The sequence below is a fragment of the Somniosus microcephalus genome, chromosome 28 (assembly GCF_052327205.1).
Source record: "Somniosus microcephalus isolate GS21.2 chromosome 28, FLI_Smic_1.0, whole genome shotgun sequence".
Lineage (NCBI taxonomy): Eukaryota > Metazoa > Chordata > Chondrichthyes > Squaliformes > Somniosidae > Somniosus > Somniosus microcephalus.
Window position 1 is genome coordinate 29,500,170 of NC_141014.1, and position 17,779 is coordinate 29,517,948.

General features: G+C 47.8%; 1 protein-coding gene across 1 annotated transcript in view; it reads right to left on the reverse strand.

Moving 5' to 3' along the window:
* Positions 1-17,779, reverse strand: part of LOC147099481 (ras-related C3 botulinum toxin substrate 1-like) — a 76,154-nt gene that overhangs the window by 15,208 nt on the left and 43,167 nt on the right. The window contains exons 2-4 of the mRNA XM_085969660.1: positions 7,110-7,181; positions 2,787-2,904; positions 1,607-1,669 (exon numbers count right to left, since the gene is read on the reverse strand). Of these exons, the coding sequence (XP_085825786.1) occupies positions 1,607-1,669; positions 2,787-2,904; positions 7,110-7,181 (253 nt within the window). The remainder of the gene's footprint in view (positions 1-1,606; positions 1,670-2,786; positions 2,905-7,109; positions 7,182-17,779) is intronic.

The following is a 17,779-nucleotide window of genomic DNA, read 5'->3' on the forward strand; positions in this document are numbered from 1 at the left end:
AGAAAGTTGTTGGTTCAAGTCCCACTCCGGAGATTCGAGAACAAAAACCTAGGTTCATTCTCCAGTGCAGTACTGAGGGAGCGCTGCACTGTCGGAGGTGCCGTCTTTCAGATGCGACGTCAAACAGAGGACCCGTCTGCTCTCTCTCGAGCAGATATAAAGGATCCCATGGGCCACTATTTCAAAGAAGAGCAGGAAAGTTATCCCCAGTGCCCTGGACAATATTTATCCCTTAATAAACATCACTAAAACAGATTATCTGGTCATTGTCACATTGTTGTTTGTGGGAGCTTGCTGTGCTTCCCACATTACAACAGTGGCTACACTTCAAGAAGTACTTCATTGGCTGTAAAGCACGTTGGGACGACCTGAGGTCATGAAAGGGGCTATATAAATCACTTATTAATATTTACATTCTAGTCTAGACTTGTTGGATAATCTCCTGACTTCAGCGAGAATTAAAAATCAGGCAGCGGATTTAAACGCGCCAGTTTCGAGCCAGGTGAGTTATGTAAAAACAAATCAGCCTCGATGTCAAATAGGGGAGAGGGTGGGGGAGAAAGCGAGGAACCTTTCCCCAACTGGATGTGCAACAAATCTATTTTAAAATACAAAAAAAATTAAACTGAATAAAGGTGCTATACAATTTTGCATAACGTGTGGTATGCTGCACCAACAATGATCTCCCCCTCCAGGCTTCCTGAACAGCTAAAAACCACCAGGGAACATCTAGAACTTGTGGGAGAATCTAGAACTAGGGGTCACTTTAAAAATAAGGGGTCGCCCATTTAAGGCAGAGATGAGGAGAAATTCTCTCAGAGGGTGGGGAGTCTTTGGAACTCTCTTCCTCAGAGGGCGGTGGAAGCAGAGCCTTTGAATATTTTTAAGGTAGAGGTAGATAGATTCTTGATGAGCAAGGGGGTGAAAAGTTATCAGGGGTAGGCGGGAATGTGGAGTAATCAGATCAGCCATGATCTTATTGAATGGCGGAGCAGGCTCGAAGGGCCGACTCCTGCTCCTAATTCGTATGTTCGTATGTGACATGAATCAGTCATTCATGAAAGACAGACTTATGAAATAATACTGAGCGGCCTACGGGTGGCGCTGTTCAGGGAGAGTATAAATACTCGGGCACGGGCCCAGCTTGCACAGGGACATTCTTAACAGGAACTAGTGAAGGACACAACGAGACCTCCATGTTGTAAAACAGTTGATTAAAGCTTTGTTTAACGCTTAGACTAAGTGCCTAGTAGTTTTCTTACGTCAGTATGTATGTTCGTAGGGAAATGTTTGGTGGCAACAACATGGTGGCTCACCAACGTTTTCTGCAAAGCAGCCAAGGCCACTGATTGGCCAAGCGACGGTGGCCATTTTAAAACCAAGCGCAAAAAAACACTTCCAACAAGCTCAGGAATGATCAAAGCAAGATTGGGGAAGTGTCCACGTTCCTGATGTTAAGCAAGGACACCATGGAACCTGGGCGCTCCCCACTAAAATTGCAGCTCTACAAGCGAGATTGGACAGCTGTTGGACAAAATGACAGTTGCGCGCGGCAGACAAGAAAAAGAGCACGCCTGGCAAAAGTGAGGAAGGTCTCGACGCTTACCTTGGCGCGGACGTTTTCAAACGATGCAGGACTAACCAACGAAAAGCAGATCAAGAACACATCCTGGAAAGAAAGGAAAGATGGACAGTCACCCTCGGCAACGCAGGTTGGCACTCCCAGAATGCAAGGCTTGCCTACAAGAACGGGTCAGCCCCCCCTCCCCCGGAGAGTCGGGTATTACCCGGCACCTGGCTGTGGAATGATTACAAAGGCTCCTTTCACTACTCCCCCAGCCTCCGAATATTGTTCTTTTCCTCTCTCTTTTTCCTTCCATCCCCATTTCTCCAGCCAAAGTCACTTACTCAGGCTGGGATACAGTGCCCGACCTAACCAACCCATTCTTCACACATAAAAGCAATGTTCCCCGCCAATTTTTTTTTGGGTGCGCGACTCCTTCAAAATTACCATGGTTCTCTGCCGTTACAACGCTGTTGAGCCGGACCTGCAGATCACTGCCTGGCCACACGGCTTAAAAGGGAACATTGTACCATAAGCCTCAGCGGTGAGCCTTGGTGAGCTATTTAACTGTGGAAGCCAGCAAGACCAAGAACCTCACCTCATATCCACGTACATGCATTCGCCAGCAGGAGTCAATGGGCAGCAATGGGGGGGGGGGGGGGGGGGGGGGGAGAAGAACAGGAACCCGGGCTAATTGTCACCCCTCACACCCTTCCCGCCTCCCTGGGAATCGCTACAGCAGACAGCGGCAGTTACGTACTAAGCCTTCGGGGGCAGCCCTCGGAACCTTGCGTCACTCAACCCAATAATCTAATGGAAAGCTCTTTAGAAAAAAAGACTGAGGGGTGACCCGATCGAGGTCTTTTGAGATTATGAAAGGGTAGACGTAGAGAGGATGTTTCCACTTGCGGGCAAGGCTGGAACTAGGGAGGCCATAAATATAAGATAGTCACTAATAAATCCAATAGGGAATGCAGGAAAAACTTCTTTACCCAGAGAGTGGCGAGAATGTGGCACTCGCTACCACAGGGAGTGGTTGAGGTGTAGAGCATAAATGCATTTAAGGGGAAGCTAAGGGAGAAAGGAATAGAACGATATGTTGATGGGGTTAGCTGAGTAGGGTGGGAGGAGGCTTGTATGGAGCATAACCACCAGCCTGGACCAGTTGGGCCAAATGGCCTGTTTCTGTGCTCTAAATACTGTATAAATGAGATCCACGTACGGTCTGTGGGTAAGAGAGCGGTCGAAGTCGATCATAATCCTCTTGTCCAGCCGTATCCCATAGCCCCAGATTCACTGGTTTCCCATCGACCATCACATTGGCCGAGTAGTTATCGAATCTGGAAGAAGGGAGAACATCAAATGCTGCTGCAACACAACTGAAAAATCTAAAAAGGGCGAATACATTTTATGCCCAACTGCAGCCACTATTGTGGAACAACATCAGGATTAGGAGCGGGAGTAGGCCATAGGGCCCCTAGAGCCTGTTCCGCTATTCAATAGGTAGCCACTTTGAGTGAGGTACCTGAGGGTGGTTCATCCAAAACTCGGCTACCCGTGTCCTAACTCGCACCAAGTCCCATCCGTCCATCACCCCTGTGCTCGCTGACCTACACTGGCTCCCGGTTAAGCAATGCCTCGATTTTAAAATTCTCATCCTCGTTTTCAAATCCCTCCATGGTCTCGCCCCTCCCTATCTCTCTAATCAGCTGCACCCCCCCCCCCCAACAGATTTCTGCGCTGCTGTAATTCTGGCCTCTTGAGCATGCCTGATTTTCATCGCTCCACCGTTGGCGGCCATGCCTTCAGCTGCCAGGGCCCGAAGCTCTGCATTCCCTCCCTGAACCTCTCTGCCTCTCTTTCCTCCTTTAAGACGTTCCTTAAAACCTACATCTTTCATCTGCCCGAATATCTCCTTCTGTGGCTCGGTGTCAAACTTTGTTTTATAACGTTCCTGTGAAGCGCCTTGTGGCGTTTTACTACATTAAAGGCGCTATATAAATACAAGTTGTTGCGTTGTAGTGATTAAAAAAATATAGCTCCAATTTCAATGCTTAGAACACGAACATAAATAGGAGCAGGAGTCGGCCCTTCGAGCCTGCTCTGCCATTCAGTAAGATCATGGCTGATCTTCGGCCTCAACTCCACTTTACTGCACTATCCCCATATCCCCTTTATTCCCTTAATATCCAAAAATCTAATCGATCGCATCCTTGAATATACTCAATGATTCAGCATCTACAGCCCTCTGGGGTAGAGAATTCCAAAGATTCACCACCCTCAGTGAAGAGATTCCTCCTCATTTCAGTCTTAAGTGGCCGACCCCTGATCCCGAGAATGGAACATTTCCTGCACCCAGCGCTAGCAACAGTTACACCTCTGCTTTTTCTTAAAACATTAGTTTTCTTTAAGTGCTTATTTTAATTGTCCTTGATCATTACTGCCATAAATATATTCAAGAAGGAGTTAGATATATTTCTTGAGGCTAAAGGGGTCTAGGGATATGGGGAGAAAGCAGGGGCAGGGTACTGAATTTGGATGATCAGCCATGATCTCATTGAATGGCAGAGCGGGCTCGAGGGGCCGAATGGCCTACTCCTGCTCCTATCTTCTATGTTTCTATGATGCTACTCCTGGTGCCCCTCTAGTACCAGTCTCGTCTCTCTAGCACCGGTGCCGCCACCACCCCCACCCCCCGCCCCAGTGGTTGCTCACGTCACCGCGCACGAGCTGGAAATGTTCAAAAACCGGTCGAGTCAAAGCAGCAGGAATTTCCCTGCAGCAGCTGGTTAAGCTAAACGAGAAGCAACAATCTGCAGATTCAAGTAGATTAAAAGCCACTGCTTCACAGAGAGTTGCTGAACAAACAGACAGTCACGAAGGGAAGTTCTTCAGCAGGAACCAATAGTACCTTTCTTGTTTGAAAAAAAGTGTGAATTTCTGTATTGCTGAGCGCGGTAGTGCAGTAAGGTTGCAATATTCCAGGTAGCCAATCGCTGTCCATGCGACTAAATACCAGAAAGACCACGAGAAGGTCGGGAGCAAAGTTACCGCTCATTTTTTTTTGGGGGGGGGGGGGGCGCACAGCCAATTCAATTTCTCGCGCATGCACGGTTATTTCAATTGCAAAGCCGGCAAGCGGCTTGCACAGGACCGTCACATCTCCATGCAGGCACACAGCTCAACGGGAACACTGGTTGGGAGTGTCCAGGTTCCAGTTATACTCCCCGACATGAAGCTAACTGTGCAGCGATCATTCAGATTGAGAGGGGTCGAGATAGAGTGGAGAGGAAGGACCGATTTCCCCTAGCAGAGGGGTCAATAACCAGGGGGCATAGATTTAAAGTAATTGGTAGAAGGATTAGAGGGGAGTGGAGGAGAATGTTTTCACCCAGAGGGTGGTGGGGGTCTGGAACTCACTGCTTGAAAGGGTGGTAGAGGCAGAAACCCTCATCGCATTTAAAAAGTACTTGGATATGCACTTGAAGTGACGTAACCCACAGGGCTACGGACCAAGAGCTGGAAAGTGGGATTAGGGTGGAGAGCTCTTTGTCGGCCGGCACAGACACGATGGGCCGAATGGCCTCCTTCTGTGCTGTAAATTTCTGTGATTCTATGATCGCCCTTCAAGTCCTGTAGTGCAGGCCCAGCTGTCCCAACATTACAAGTTAGCCCCAATTTCATATTTTAAATATCTATATGACCGCCACATCAGGGCAATTTTCATAATGAGCAACAGTGCTACAACTGCAATCAGGGCTGGAAGAAAGAACGAGGAGAGGCAATATAAACTAAAGGATACAATCCTAAAGGGGGTGCACGAACAGAGAGACCTGGGGGTATATGTGTGCACAAATCGTTGAAGGTGGCAGGGCAGGTTGAGAAAGCGGTTAAAAAAACTTACAGGATCCTGGGCTTCATAAATAGAGGCAGAGTACAAAAATAAGGAAGTTATGATGAACCTTTATAAAACACTGTTGGTTCGGCCCCAACTGGAGTATTGTGTCCAATTCTGGGCACCGCACTTTAGGAAGAATGTGAAGGCGGCCTTAGAGAGGGTGCAGAAAAGTTTTACGAGAATGATTCCAGGGATGAGGGACTTCAGTTACGTGGATAGACTGGAGAAGCTGGGGTTGTTCTCCTTGGAGCAGAGAAGATTGAGAGGAGGTTTGATAGAATGTTCAAAATCATGAGGGGTCTGGACAGAGTAGATAGAGAGGAACTGTTCCCATTGGCAGAAGGGTCGAGAACCAGAGGAGAGAGATTTAAAGGTGATTGACAGAAGAACCAAAGGCGACATGAGGAAAAACTTTTTTTTTTTTTTTTTTTTAAAAACACAGCGACTGGTTAAGATCTGGAATGCACGGCCTGAAAGGGTGGTGGAGGCAGACTCAATCTTATCTTTCAAAAGGGAGTTGGATAAGTATCTGAAGGAAACACATTTGCAGGGCTACAGGGAAAGGGTGAGGGAGTGGGACGAGCTGAGAGTGGGCACGGGCTGGTCGGGCCGAATGGCCACCTTCCGTGCTGTAACCATTCTATGATTCTAAGCTGTGCCAACTTGGGGCTTGCCGAGAACTAGAAATACATCTGAAATATTATAAATTTGCTGAGCATCACAGTCCTTAATTGGACGTCCCCGTTCTATCCTGCATCTAGGTGGCATCTTATTAGGATGTTCCTACCTGTGTCACAGGCCCACCTGCAGCAACACATTGCCACCACTAAATGGAGCTTCATTAGCTTGAGGCGGCAGAATCCCACACCCATACCGAGAGCAGCACTAATGCAGAGAGAGCTCAGAGCTTCTTGAACAGTTCCTTCCAAACCCACGACCTCTTCCACCTAGAAGGACTAGGGCGGCAGGCGCCTGCGAACACCACCACCTCCAAGTTCCCCTCCAAGTCACACACCATCCTGACTTGGAAATATAATCGGCCATTCCATCATCGTCACTGGGTCAAAATCCTGGAACTCCCTCCCTAACAGCACTGTGGGAGCACCTTCACCACACGGACTGCAGCGGTTCAAGAAGGCGGCTCACCACCACCTTCTCAAGGGGCAATTAGGGATGGGCAATAAATGCTGGCCTTGCCCGTGAGCGAATAAAAGAGAACTTGCTTTGACCCGACTTTCTATGGGCAATGCTATGGGAGATTCAGCAATGGCAGCAAGCCAGTGAGGGAGTAGGGGTGGAGTCCAAAACTAGAGGACGCAATAAGATAGTGATTAATAAATCCAACAATGGCTTGCGTAAACACCGGCAGGGACCTGTTGGGCCGAATGGCCCGATTCTGGGCTCTACATTCTATGTAATTCTGCATATCCAATCAGAGTGACATTTATTCCCACGAATGTCCAAAGACGGCGCCAATCGCCAAAATATTCTTGTTTGGAGAAGTGAAATCGGCCCGGTTCAAAATGAATGTCATCTGTACAATAAATGCAAGTTCTTTGGTACTCAAAGGGTTCTTTTCTGAGCAAACGTTACAATGCTTAAAAAAAAGTTTTAAACACACACACAGCTTCAAGGTACAGTACTTACACTGTTGGGATGTACTCTCCGGGAAAGGCATTTGTCGTGTAGCTGATCAAGAGACAGGTTTTACCCACAGCTCTGGTGATTTAAAAGAAAAACAGATACAGGTCAGCAACACGAGCAATGACAAACAATCCCCATTATCTTGCCGTGCGCAGTTTGGCTCGTGGCGTTTCCCACTTCACGACACTTCCAAGGAAGCAGCTCATTAGCTGAAGTGTGTTTTGGGATGGCGTGAAAGGCGCTAAATAAATGCAAGTTCTTGCTACCTTGTAAAAAAAATTTGAAAACCTGTAAACAATACCGGAGATGCACAGCAGGCCAGCCAGAACTAAGAGAAAGTCAGATTATGGCATTTTCGATGATGAACTGAAGGGTGCACACATAACCCTTCTTTGCTGATCTTGACCACTTTTTCCTACATTTTCGGCTATTATTTCACATCCCCATTACCTACTGCATATGTTCAAATCATAAAACTAAACTAGCTGTCTGGTGGCAGAAACCAAAGAAAACAGGGTGCGGCCTACTTGCACCAGTCTAATCAAATCCAAGGCTTCAAGCATGAACAGGCCCGTGAATGGAGACATTTTTTGGATCCATTCACAGGATGTGGGCATCGCTGGCAAGGCCAGCATTTATTGCCCATCCCTAAGTGCCCTCAACTGAGTGACTTGCTGGGCCATTTAAGGGGGCTGTTAAGAGGCAACCACATTGCTGTGGGTCTGGAGTCACATAACGGCCAGACTGGGTAAGGGCGGCAGATTTCCTTTCCTAAAAAGGACATTAGTGAACCAGATGGGTTTTTACGACAATCCGGCAAGCTTCATGCTCACCATTACTGATACCAGCTTTTTTAATTCCAGATTTATTTAATTAACTGAATTTAAATTCCCCAGCTGCCGTGGTGGGATTTGAACTCATGTCTCCGGATCATTAGTCCGGGCCGCTGGATTACTAGTCCAGTAACATAACCACTATGCTACCGTGCCCTTAAAATTATATTCTGTAAACCTTGGCATATCCAAAAATCATACACTTCACTCTAGAAAACCGGCAAAAGCTGATCAATACCTCAAATCAGGAACAGCCTGGGAATAAGCCTATGACATGTGAAAAGAAGTAGAGGAACATAGGAACAGGAGGAGGCTATTCAACCCCCGAGCATGTTCCATTCAACTAGATCGTCGCTGATCTGTATCTCAACTTAATTTACTTGCCTTGGTCCTGCAACCCTCAATACCCTTCGCCCAACAAAAATCAATACGTACAAAAGCAAAATACTGCGGATGTTGGAAAGCTGAAATAAAAACAGAAAATGCTGGAAATACGCATCAGGTCAGGCAGCATCAGTGGAGAGAGAAAGAGAGTTTGGGTCATCGACCTGAAGCGTTGACTCAGTTTCTCTCCCTACAGATGCTGCCTGACCCAAAAATCTATCAATCTCAGTTTTTAAATTTTCAAGTGACCCCCAGCTTTTCGGGGGGGGAAGAGTTCCAGGTTTCCACTACCCTTTGTGTGAAGAAGTGCTTCCTGACATCAACCCCTGAACGGCCTGGCTCTAATTTTAAGGCTGCGGCCCCTTGGTCTGGACCCCCACCGCCGCCCCAACCCCAACCATAGGAAATAGGGTAGATCGAGAGAACAATCAACTCCTTGAATCATCTTGGAAACACCTCAGGAAAACAGTTAAATGAATAATGATTTTGCCAAGCAACTTCATTCGCTGCTGACGGAAGTGGAGACACTCAATGTTTTCAAGGGGAGACTGGATAGGCACTTAAGGAAAATAAACTTGCAGGGCTCAGGCAGTTTCCTGTTAACAATGAGGCTGGACTGGAAGGGGAGGACGGTGTGGAATTTCATGAACACATATTTCTGGAGAAGCTCTGGAAATCCATGCAAGTGCAAGGACCAATACGCCATTTTGTAGAGCTAGTCATCAATGGTTTATGCAAGAATCCGTACTTAACAGTGCAACAAAAAAAAATCAAACACATTGATTGGTTTCGCCAGTATTTCCATGGGACTGGGACTGACTGAATTGCTCTAGAGAGCAGGCACGGACTCGATGGGCCGAATGGCCTCCTTCTGTGCAGTTATGACTATGCCTAAAAATTCGGTTGCTTGGCGCCAACGGGGCACAAAGCAACTAGCGCCCAGGTGCGGCGCCGCCAACGCCTCCCACGAAATTCAGCGGGAGGTTAGCGGCGGCGGTAACCGTTAGCGCCCCACCGCCGGCGATGATGTCATCGCTGTGCGCAGCGCCCCGGCCGCGCCCCCCGACTTACCGTCGAACGCTATGTCCGCCAGGGCCAGGGGGGCCCACCTGCGACCGGGGCGGCGCTAATTAAAGGTGTGGTGCCGGGCGGCCATTTTTGTTGCTGGTTGCCTGCCAGCACCCGCCCCCATTGCCGTCCCCGGCCTCCTCTACAGCACCCCCCACGGAGTACCGGCTGCACTCCATGAGCCCGGCACTTCTCTTGAGCGCCGGGCTCTTTTGCCAGCACTCCGATCCCTGGTAGCCCAGCTGGGCTGTGGGTCGCGTCGCACAAGGCCCCTCCCCTTTAAGGGGAGGAAGGCCTGCAATAGCGTGACGCTGCGGCACATAGCGCTGCGATATTCCCTCACAGCGCCCCTAGAGGGAGACAGGGCGCTTCCAGTCGCGCCCCGCTTCCCTCTTGGGGTGTTACTGATGAATTTCGGCTGCAAGGGGGTGGGCGCTAATTTTTTCGGCGGCGAAGTTAGCGCCCCAAAGGGGGCGCGACTCAATTTTCCCAACTATGACTTAACCGTTCTATTCTTTTTAGCAAGAAGCTAACAATAGAATGCAGAAAATGGTCACAGTTGTTATGGATAACTGGAAAAAAAAAGGGTGTTTAACTGCGAAACATTGAGCCTATTCAACACTGCCATTGCTTTCACCTCATTAGCAAGTGAAAGAACCTTCGGTAAATGTGGTGCTTCTATTATTCTGAGAGATACAGTTTGCTGCTAACGGGTTTGTGCAGCACTAAAACATGGGTTGAAAGTTATAAGCATCACAAAGCTTGAGCATTAGTATCTGATGAGGCGGTTTTTGCACCTAAACAAAAGTGCTCCTCACATTGATTGCCAAGAGTTCTTGATAAGGTGGAAGATACGGAGACATCACTGACTTGGTTAGTAGCAGTTTTCACACCTAGACAATGATCTTAAAGACATCACTCCTGCCCTCCACCCTACCACAGACCTTTGGACTTTCTTGCACCCCCTCTACTTTTCCTGGCTCGCTTAAAAGCTGTTCATCTATCTCTAACAATAATACAATACAATACAAATCGCTTTATTGGCATGATAAGGTACATCTTATGTTGCCAAAGCATCAAAATACATTTATGGTTGAACACATAAACGCGGTTCCATTCATACAGTGTATAAACAGGTATATCCCTGAGTTTATAAATATATTTTCGCCTTGTTTATATATACTCTTGTCTTAGTTTACTGGTTGTCCCTCTGTTCATGGCAAGCTGTAACATAGTGTGCCGCCAGTGTTACACAGCTTCTCTCCTCCCCCAGTAGGAATGGGAGTTTTTGGTTGTCAGTCAGATTTCTGAATTCAGGGCATATTTGTGAGAATTTTTGATAGAAATTCTCTCTGATGCCCTGATATTTTCCACAGGCTGTGAGGAAGTGCATCTCTGTCTCAACTACTCCCTGACTGCAGTGAGAGCATATCCTGTCTTCTCTTGGCAGCCTGGTCTGCCTGTGTCTGCCTTTTTCGATCGCTAGGCTATGTTCGCTAAGTCTGTACCTTCCTAACATCTTCCAGTTCTGATGAGAGGTTATCGACCTGAAACGCTAACTCTTGTATCGCTCTCTCTCGCCACAGATGCTGACTGACCTGCTGAGTGTTTCCAGCATTTTCGGTTTCAGATTTCCAGCATCCGCAGTATTTTCAGTAGAATCATTGGGCCAGAAATTCGGGTCCCAACGCGCGAGTACGCACGGGGTACTCACGCGTAAGCCCAACGAAAGTGCCGGTTTCGTGCATGCACTGCGCATGTGCGGGAAACCGGAACTTCCGTTCCCTTAAAGGAAGGGGTTCACAGGTCGAACGCGTACGCCGGAGAGGCAGCGCGTACGCCTGGAACTTCCGGTTTTTTTGCAGGTTTCTCCGGGAGGGCAAGTCTCCAGGAGCTACGCTTCTAAAAAGCAATCACAAGACCTGCTTTTAACAAGGGAAGTGGTGAATTAAGTAAAATTAAAACATTTTTTCCACAGGTTTATTATTTTTAAATACTTTAAAGAAAGGTGAGTTAATTTTTAGCCCAATTTTTCAAAAATTTAAATTGTTTAATAGTTATTTTATGTAATTTAGTTATTTTTAAAATGTGATTAAAAATTTTTTTTTTTTGAAGTTTTAGTTATGTTTTGGGGCTGAACCGTATTCATAGATTTGACAGCTCTTCCTGTCAAATCTATGAATAGAGATTCCCTGCTACGATTGGCTCTCCATGGCCCACGTGATCCCAGGGGATGCTTCGAACTAACTGCGTCCCTGGGATACGCAAGCACTGCGCACCGGCAGTTGGAGCAGGCCCAGGATCAGAATCCCACGCGGGCCCACAGCACAACGGCCGGCGCGCTAGGTAAGTGCAGGTCAGAGGCTTGCACCCAAGGGAAGCCCCCGACCCGAATTTATGGGCCATAGAAATTTACGGCACAGGAGGAGGCCATTCGGCCCATCGTGTCCGCACCGGCCGACAGAGAGCGACCCAGCCGAATCTCACTTTCCAGCTCTTGGTCCGTAGCCCTGTAGGTTACGGCACGTCAAGTGCACATCCAAGTACTTTTTAAATGTGATGAGGGTTTCTGCCTCTACCACCCTTTCAGGCAGTGAGTTCCAGACCCCCCACCCACCCTCTGGGTGAATGGAGTTCTCCTCCAATCCCCTCTAATCCCTCTACCAATTACTTTGAATCTATTTTGCTTTGGTCACCAACCTACTGTGTCTGTTCTTTTTCTTAAAAGGGAAGCAACTGCACAGCTCAGTAGGTTTAGCCAATGATCAGCTCAGCCACACAGCCAAGGAAAAGTTCAGCTTCAATCCCTGGTGTGTGCTGGGTTAGCTGGGACAGCAGTGGTGACACTACAATAGATCTCGTCGCCCCTAGCGAGGGAGCAGAAAATTGGCTAGGTTTCTGCTGCCGATCACTATCCACTAAACCCGCGCAAATGTCCGTTGAGGGCAGGAGTGAGGTTGCCAATGGTGCTGCCCAAGGTCTCAATTCACAAATAATGCACCAGTCTTGGTGGCAAGCGTCATCAGGTCAGTCTCGGGCAAAGAACCAGAGGGCACCAGCTTCCCTCTGAACTGTGCCCAGCTTTGAAACGTACAAAATTCTTACAGGGCTTGACAGGGTAGATGCAGGGAGGATGTTTCCCCTGGCTGGGGAGTCTAGAACCAGGGGTCACAGTCTCAGAATAAGGGGTCAGCCATTTAGGACTGAGATGAGGAGAAATTTCTTCACTGAGGGTGGTGAATCTTTGGAATTCTCTACCCCAGAGGGCTGTGGAGGCTCAGTCATTGAGAATATTCAAGATAGAGATCGTTAGATTTTTGAATATTAAGGGAATCAAGGGATATGGAGATCGGGTTTGATGGTGGAGTTGAGGTAGATTAGCCATGATCTTATTGAATGGTGGAGCAGGCTCGAAGGGCCAAATGGCCTACGCCTGCTTTATAATATAGGGCCCGAGTGAGACCACACCTGGAGTATTGTGTACAGTTTTGGTCTCCTTACCTAAGGAAGGATATACTTGCCATACAGGGAGTACAACGAAGATTCACCAGACTGGTTCCTGGGATGGGGGGACTATCCTATGAGGAGAGATTGAGTACACTAGGCCTATATTTTCTAGAGTTTAGAAGGAGAGGTGATCTCATTGAAACATACAAAATTCTTACAGGGCTCGACAGGGTAGATGCAGGGAGGATGTTTCCCCTGGCTGGGGAGTCTAGAACCAGGGGTCACAGTCTCAGAATAAGGGGCCGGCCATTTAGGATTGCGATAAGGAGAAACCTCTTCACTCAGAGGGTTGTGAATCTTTGGAATTCTCTACCCCAGAGGGCTGTGGAGGCTCAGTCGTTGAGTATATTCAGGAGAGAAATCGATAGATTTTTGAACATTAAAGGAATCATGGGATATGGGGATCGGGCGTGAAGGTGGAGTCGAGGTAGGAGATCAGCCATGATCTCATAAAATGGCAGAGCAGGCTCGAGGGGCCGAATGGCCTGCTCCTATTTTTTTTTTTTTTTTTATATAAATAAAGTGTCAATGCCTTCAGAACAGGAAGAAGCAAAAAAAAATAGACCCATGTTTACTGTATCGCAAGTAGTCATGCTGCGGTGACCACTGCCTACAATGCAAGAACCTGCCCAACTGCCAACATGGTGGTTCAAGGACCGTTTTGTGAGCACGTTGATCCAGAAAATGAGACTTTTGCGATCACATTGAAAGGAGCCACAAAAGACATTTAAACTTGTTTTTTTGTGCGTTGCGGCAAGATGGTGGGTTGGTGTGTATCAGGGCATTTGTGGAGCGGGGTGGGGGCAGTGTTTGGTTCCTGCTACCCAATGATCTCACTAACGCCATTCATGTAGATGAGGAGAAATTTCTTCACTCAAAAGGGTGGTGAATCTTTAGAATTCTCTACCCCAGGGAGCTGTGGAGGCTCGGTCGTTGAGTATATTCAGGAGATCGATCGATAGATTTTTGGATACTAAGGGAATCAAGGGATATGGGGATCGGGCGGGAAGATGGAGTTGAGGTAGAAGATCAGCCATGATCTTATTGAATGGTGGAGCAGGCTCGAGGGGCCGCATGGCCGACTCCTGCTCCTATTTGTCAGTGTGTCAGCCTTGGCTCAGTGGGTAGCACTTGCCTCGGAGTCAGAAGGTTGTGGGTTCAAGGGACTTGAGCACAAAAATCTAGGCTGCCACTCCAGTGCAGTACTAAGGGAGTATTGCACGATCGGAGGTGCCATCTTTCGGATGAGACGTTAAACCGAGGCCCTGGACGTAAAAGATCCTATGCCGCTACTTCGAAGAAGAGCAGGGGAGTTCTCCCCTGTGTCCTGGCCAATATTTATCCCTCAACCACTAAAAAAAAAATCACTAAAAAAAACAAAAAAAAAACAGATTATCTAGTCATTATCACATTGCTATTTGTGGGAGTTTGCGGTGGTCATATTGGCTGCTGCGTTTCCTACATTACAACAGTGACTGCACTTCAAAGAAAAAAGTACTTAATGGGCTGTAAAGTGCTTTAGGACGGCCAGTGGAGCAGGCTCGAGGAGCCAAGTGGCCTATTCCTGCTCCTATTTCTTATGAAAGGTGCTATATAAATGCAAACCTTTATGTTCTTATGATCACTACAACAACAAAAAAAGTTAACGGCCAACAATTTGAAGTTGGGTCGATGCGAGAGAGAGAGGTTTCATCGCCATTTTGACAAGATCGGTCAAGCTGCGACACCCGTCTAACTTCTGGAGACGAATCGCTAAAAATCCCAATAATGCAAAATGGCTGCCTGTAAGTCCACGGTGGGGAAATGATGGCAGATAGGCACCGATGGGTTTGGCAGCATCACGACCACTTTAAATAATGGGCAATTCACCAATGAGTCACCATTCCACCATTTGACAAAAAATGCTTTGGATGACACGACTGAAACACGTAAATGGGAGAATTGGGGCAGAGAAGGCGTCAAAAGTATGTCAATTTAATGTGCGCCTGGAACCCGTGCGTGATTCACCTCGGAACTGATGATGGTTTCATGCATTCTGGAGAAGCCCGAGATTCTGCATCAAAACTTGGCCAAAAACGTCACCTTTGTCCCACCCCTGGCGTCTGTAAAAGCCTTCATCTGTCACCCGCCGAAAGATACTTACTAGAGGAAAGTAAACCGGCAACAGTATTTTCAGGTTGTGAAGGGCAGATTTTTAGATGATAATCAAGATGATATTTTTGGAAACACATAATGGATAAACACCAACTGCAATGAATTGCTAGGAACAGTGAGAGGGGCCAGGATATTGCCCTTACTGAAAAGGAACAGCTTAGATGTTGCAATGGGTTGGCATTCCAGAAGGGCTAGATCTAATAGGTCAACAATTCTCTTCATCAAATTTATATGATAAACATGGCAAGGCATTGAGATTTGTGTCATAGCAAGCACACAGCTTCCTTCTCGCAGTAGAAATCTTCAAGGTACCCATAAGTAGGTTACAACTAGATAATAAATAAAAAATTGAAGTCCCTTCTAGCTCCTATATTGAGGTAACAGATGATTTACTGTGGAATATGAATAGAATCTCTTCCCAATTTGTTCAAAAGATAGATATTTATAAATTTATACAAGGCCTGGCTGGCCTCCCACATTTCCATCCTACGTAAACTTGAGGCCATCCAAAACTCGGCTGCTCGTGTCCTAACTCTCACCAAGTCCCGTTCACCCATCACTCCTGTGCTCGCTGACCTACATTGGCTCCCGGTTAAGCAGCACCTCGATTTCAAAATTCTCATCTTTGTTTTCAAATCCCTCCATGGCCTCGCCCCTCCCTATCTCTGTAATCTCCTCCAGCCCCAAAACACCCCCCACACGACTCCGAGATATCTGCGCTCCTCTAATTCTGCCCTCGAGCATCCCTGATTATAAATCGCTCCACCATTGGTGGCCGTGCCTTCTGTTGTCTGGGCCCTAAGCTTTGGAATTCCCTCCCTAAACCTCTCCGCCTCGCTACCTCTCTTTCCTCCTTTAAGATGCTCCTTAAAACCTACCTCTTGGACGGTTACCTGCCCTAATTTATCCTTGTAGGGCTCGGTGTCAAATTTTTTGTCTTAAAATACTCCTGTGCAGCGCCTTGGGACGTTTTACTACGTTAAAGGCGCTATGTAAATACAAGTTGTTGTTGTATTACATATAGACAGACATACAGTATACAAATACACACACTTATATATAACTCATTATATATGCAATATAAAATGGAGGGAGAAGAATGGGTTTGAATTAATTGACTCGTGTGGAGAAAAACAACGGTGCATATTTGACGGGAAGAATGGCCTGTTACGATGCAAGAACAGTCCATGAAAGATCTGCCTCAGTCTCATATTCTTCACTCTCCATTCTTTCCCTGCTCCTCCACAATGAATGAGACACATTGGTCCCACACAGACAGAGATGAACAATCAGCTGAGTTTACCAAGCTAGCTCACTTGGCAAAAGCTGCCAGTAACCGGGCCCAGGAAAGATCACAGTCCATCAAGTTAGCCGATCTTAACTCGGGGCGAGTTATAGGGGTGCTACGATTGACCAGTGGCACTGCGCTAGGGCGAGGAGAAAAAAAAAATCAAGGTTTTGAGTACCTTGTGGGAGGAGTGTATGGATATTGAGGCCTAGATCAGGCTCAGCTGCCTCATGACAAATAGATTCCAACCTCGACTGACAAAAGAATGGCCAGTTAAGGGAGGTATTGGAGGCCAGGCAGCACTGTGGAAGAGCTAGAGGGGAAAAATATGAAATAATTAGCCTATTTACGATGGTATTGAGATAAAATATTTATCTAGAAATCTCCTGTAATAGTGGTCCTGAAATTAGCAATAGTGCAAATCATGGGACCTTTTTGCAATCCCAGCATGCCAAGTGAGCAGGCCTGTATTAGCAGGCCTGCTGTATTGGGGGCTGGGGACGACCACGGTTTAGTCAAGTGATAGCTCTTAATTACTCACATACTAGCTGCTCACTGGAACAAATGATAAACTGCAGGGGTTTTTTTAGTATCTACAAGACACAATTCAAGCTGCCGGAAAACTTTAGATATGATTTTTTGGGAAGGCCCATCGGATTGTTTTATGGAGGTTTTCTTGTTCTTTTAGCCTCGGAGAGTGGGTGCTTAAAGCCAAAGTTTAATCATAAAGGGGGCAAAATTCAGTTGCTTTGCCCGGGCGCGGCGCCGCTAACGCCTCCCGTGAAATTCAGCAGGAGGTTAGCGGTGGCGGTAACCAGTAGCGCCCCACGGCGATGACATAATTGCCATGCGCAGTGCACCGCTCGCAGCCCGGCCGCGGACTTCGGTAGCGCCCCGACATGCCGCCAGACACCATGTCCAACAGGGTATGGGGGGGGCGGGCGTACCTGCGGCCGGGCAGCGGTATTTAAAGGGGAGGTGCCGGGCAGCCATTTTTGTTGCTGGCCGCCCGCCAGCACCTGCACCCTTTGCCGTCCCCGGCCTCCTATGCAGCCCCCCCGCGGGGTGCCGGCCGAGCTCAGTCAGCCCGGCACTCCTCCGAGTGCTGGACTCTTTTGCAGGCACCCAGACTCCTGGTGGCCCAGCTGGGCCCAGGGTCGCGCTGCGCAAGGCCCCTCCCCTTTAATAAGGGGAGAAAGGCCTGTAGTAACGTGGCGCGACATGATATTCACTGGTAGCGCCCCAGGTTTTTGGGGGGGGGGGGGGGGGTGCTTCCAGTAGCGCCCCGCCTCCCTCTTGGGGTGCTACCAGTGATTTTCGGGCGTTGGGGGGGTGCTAACTTTCTCAGGGCGTTAAAAGTAGCGCCCCAGCGAAGTTAGCACCCCAAAGTGGGCACGACCAAATTCTTCCCTGTAAGGAAATAATTTCAGAAAGTACGT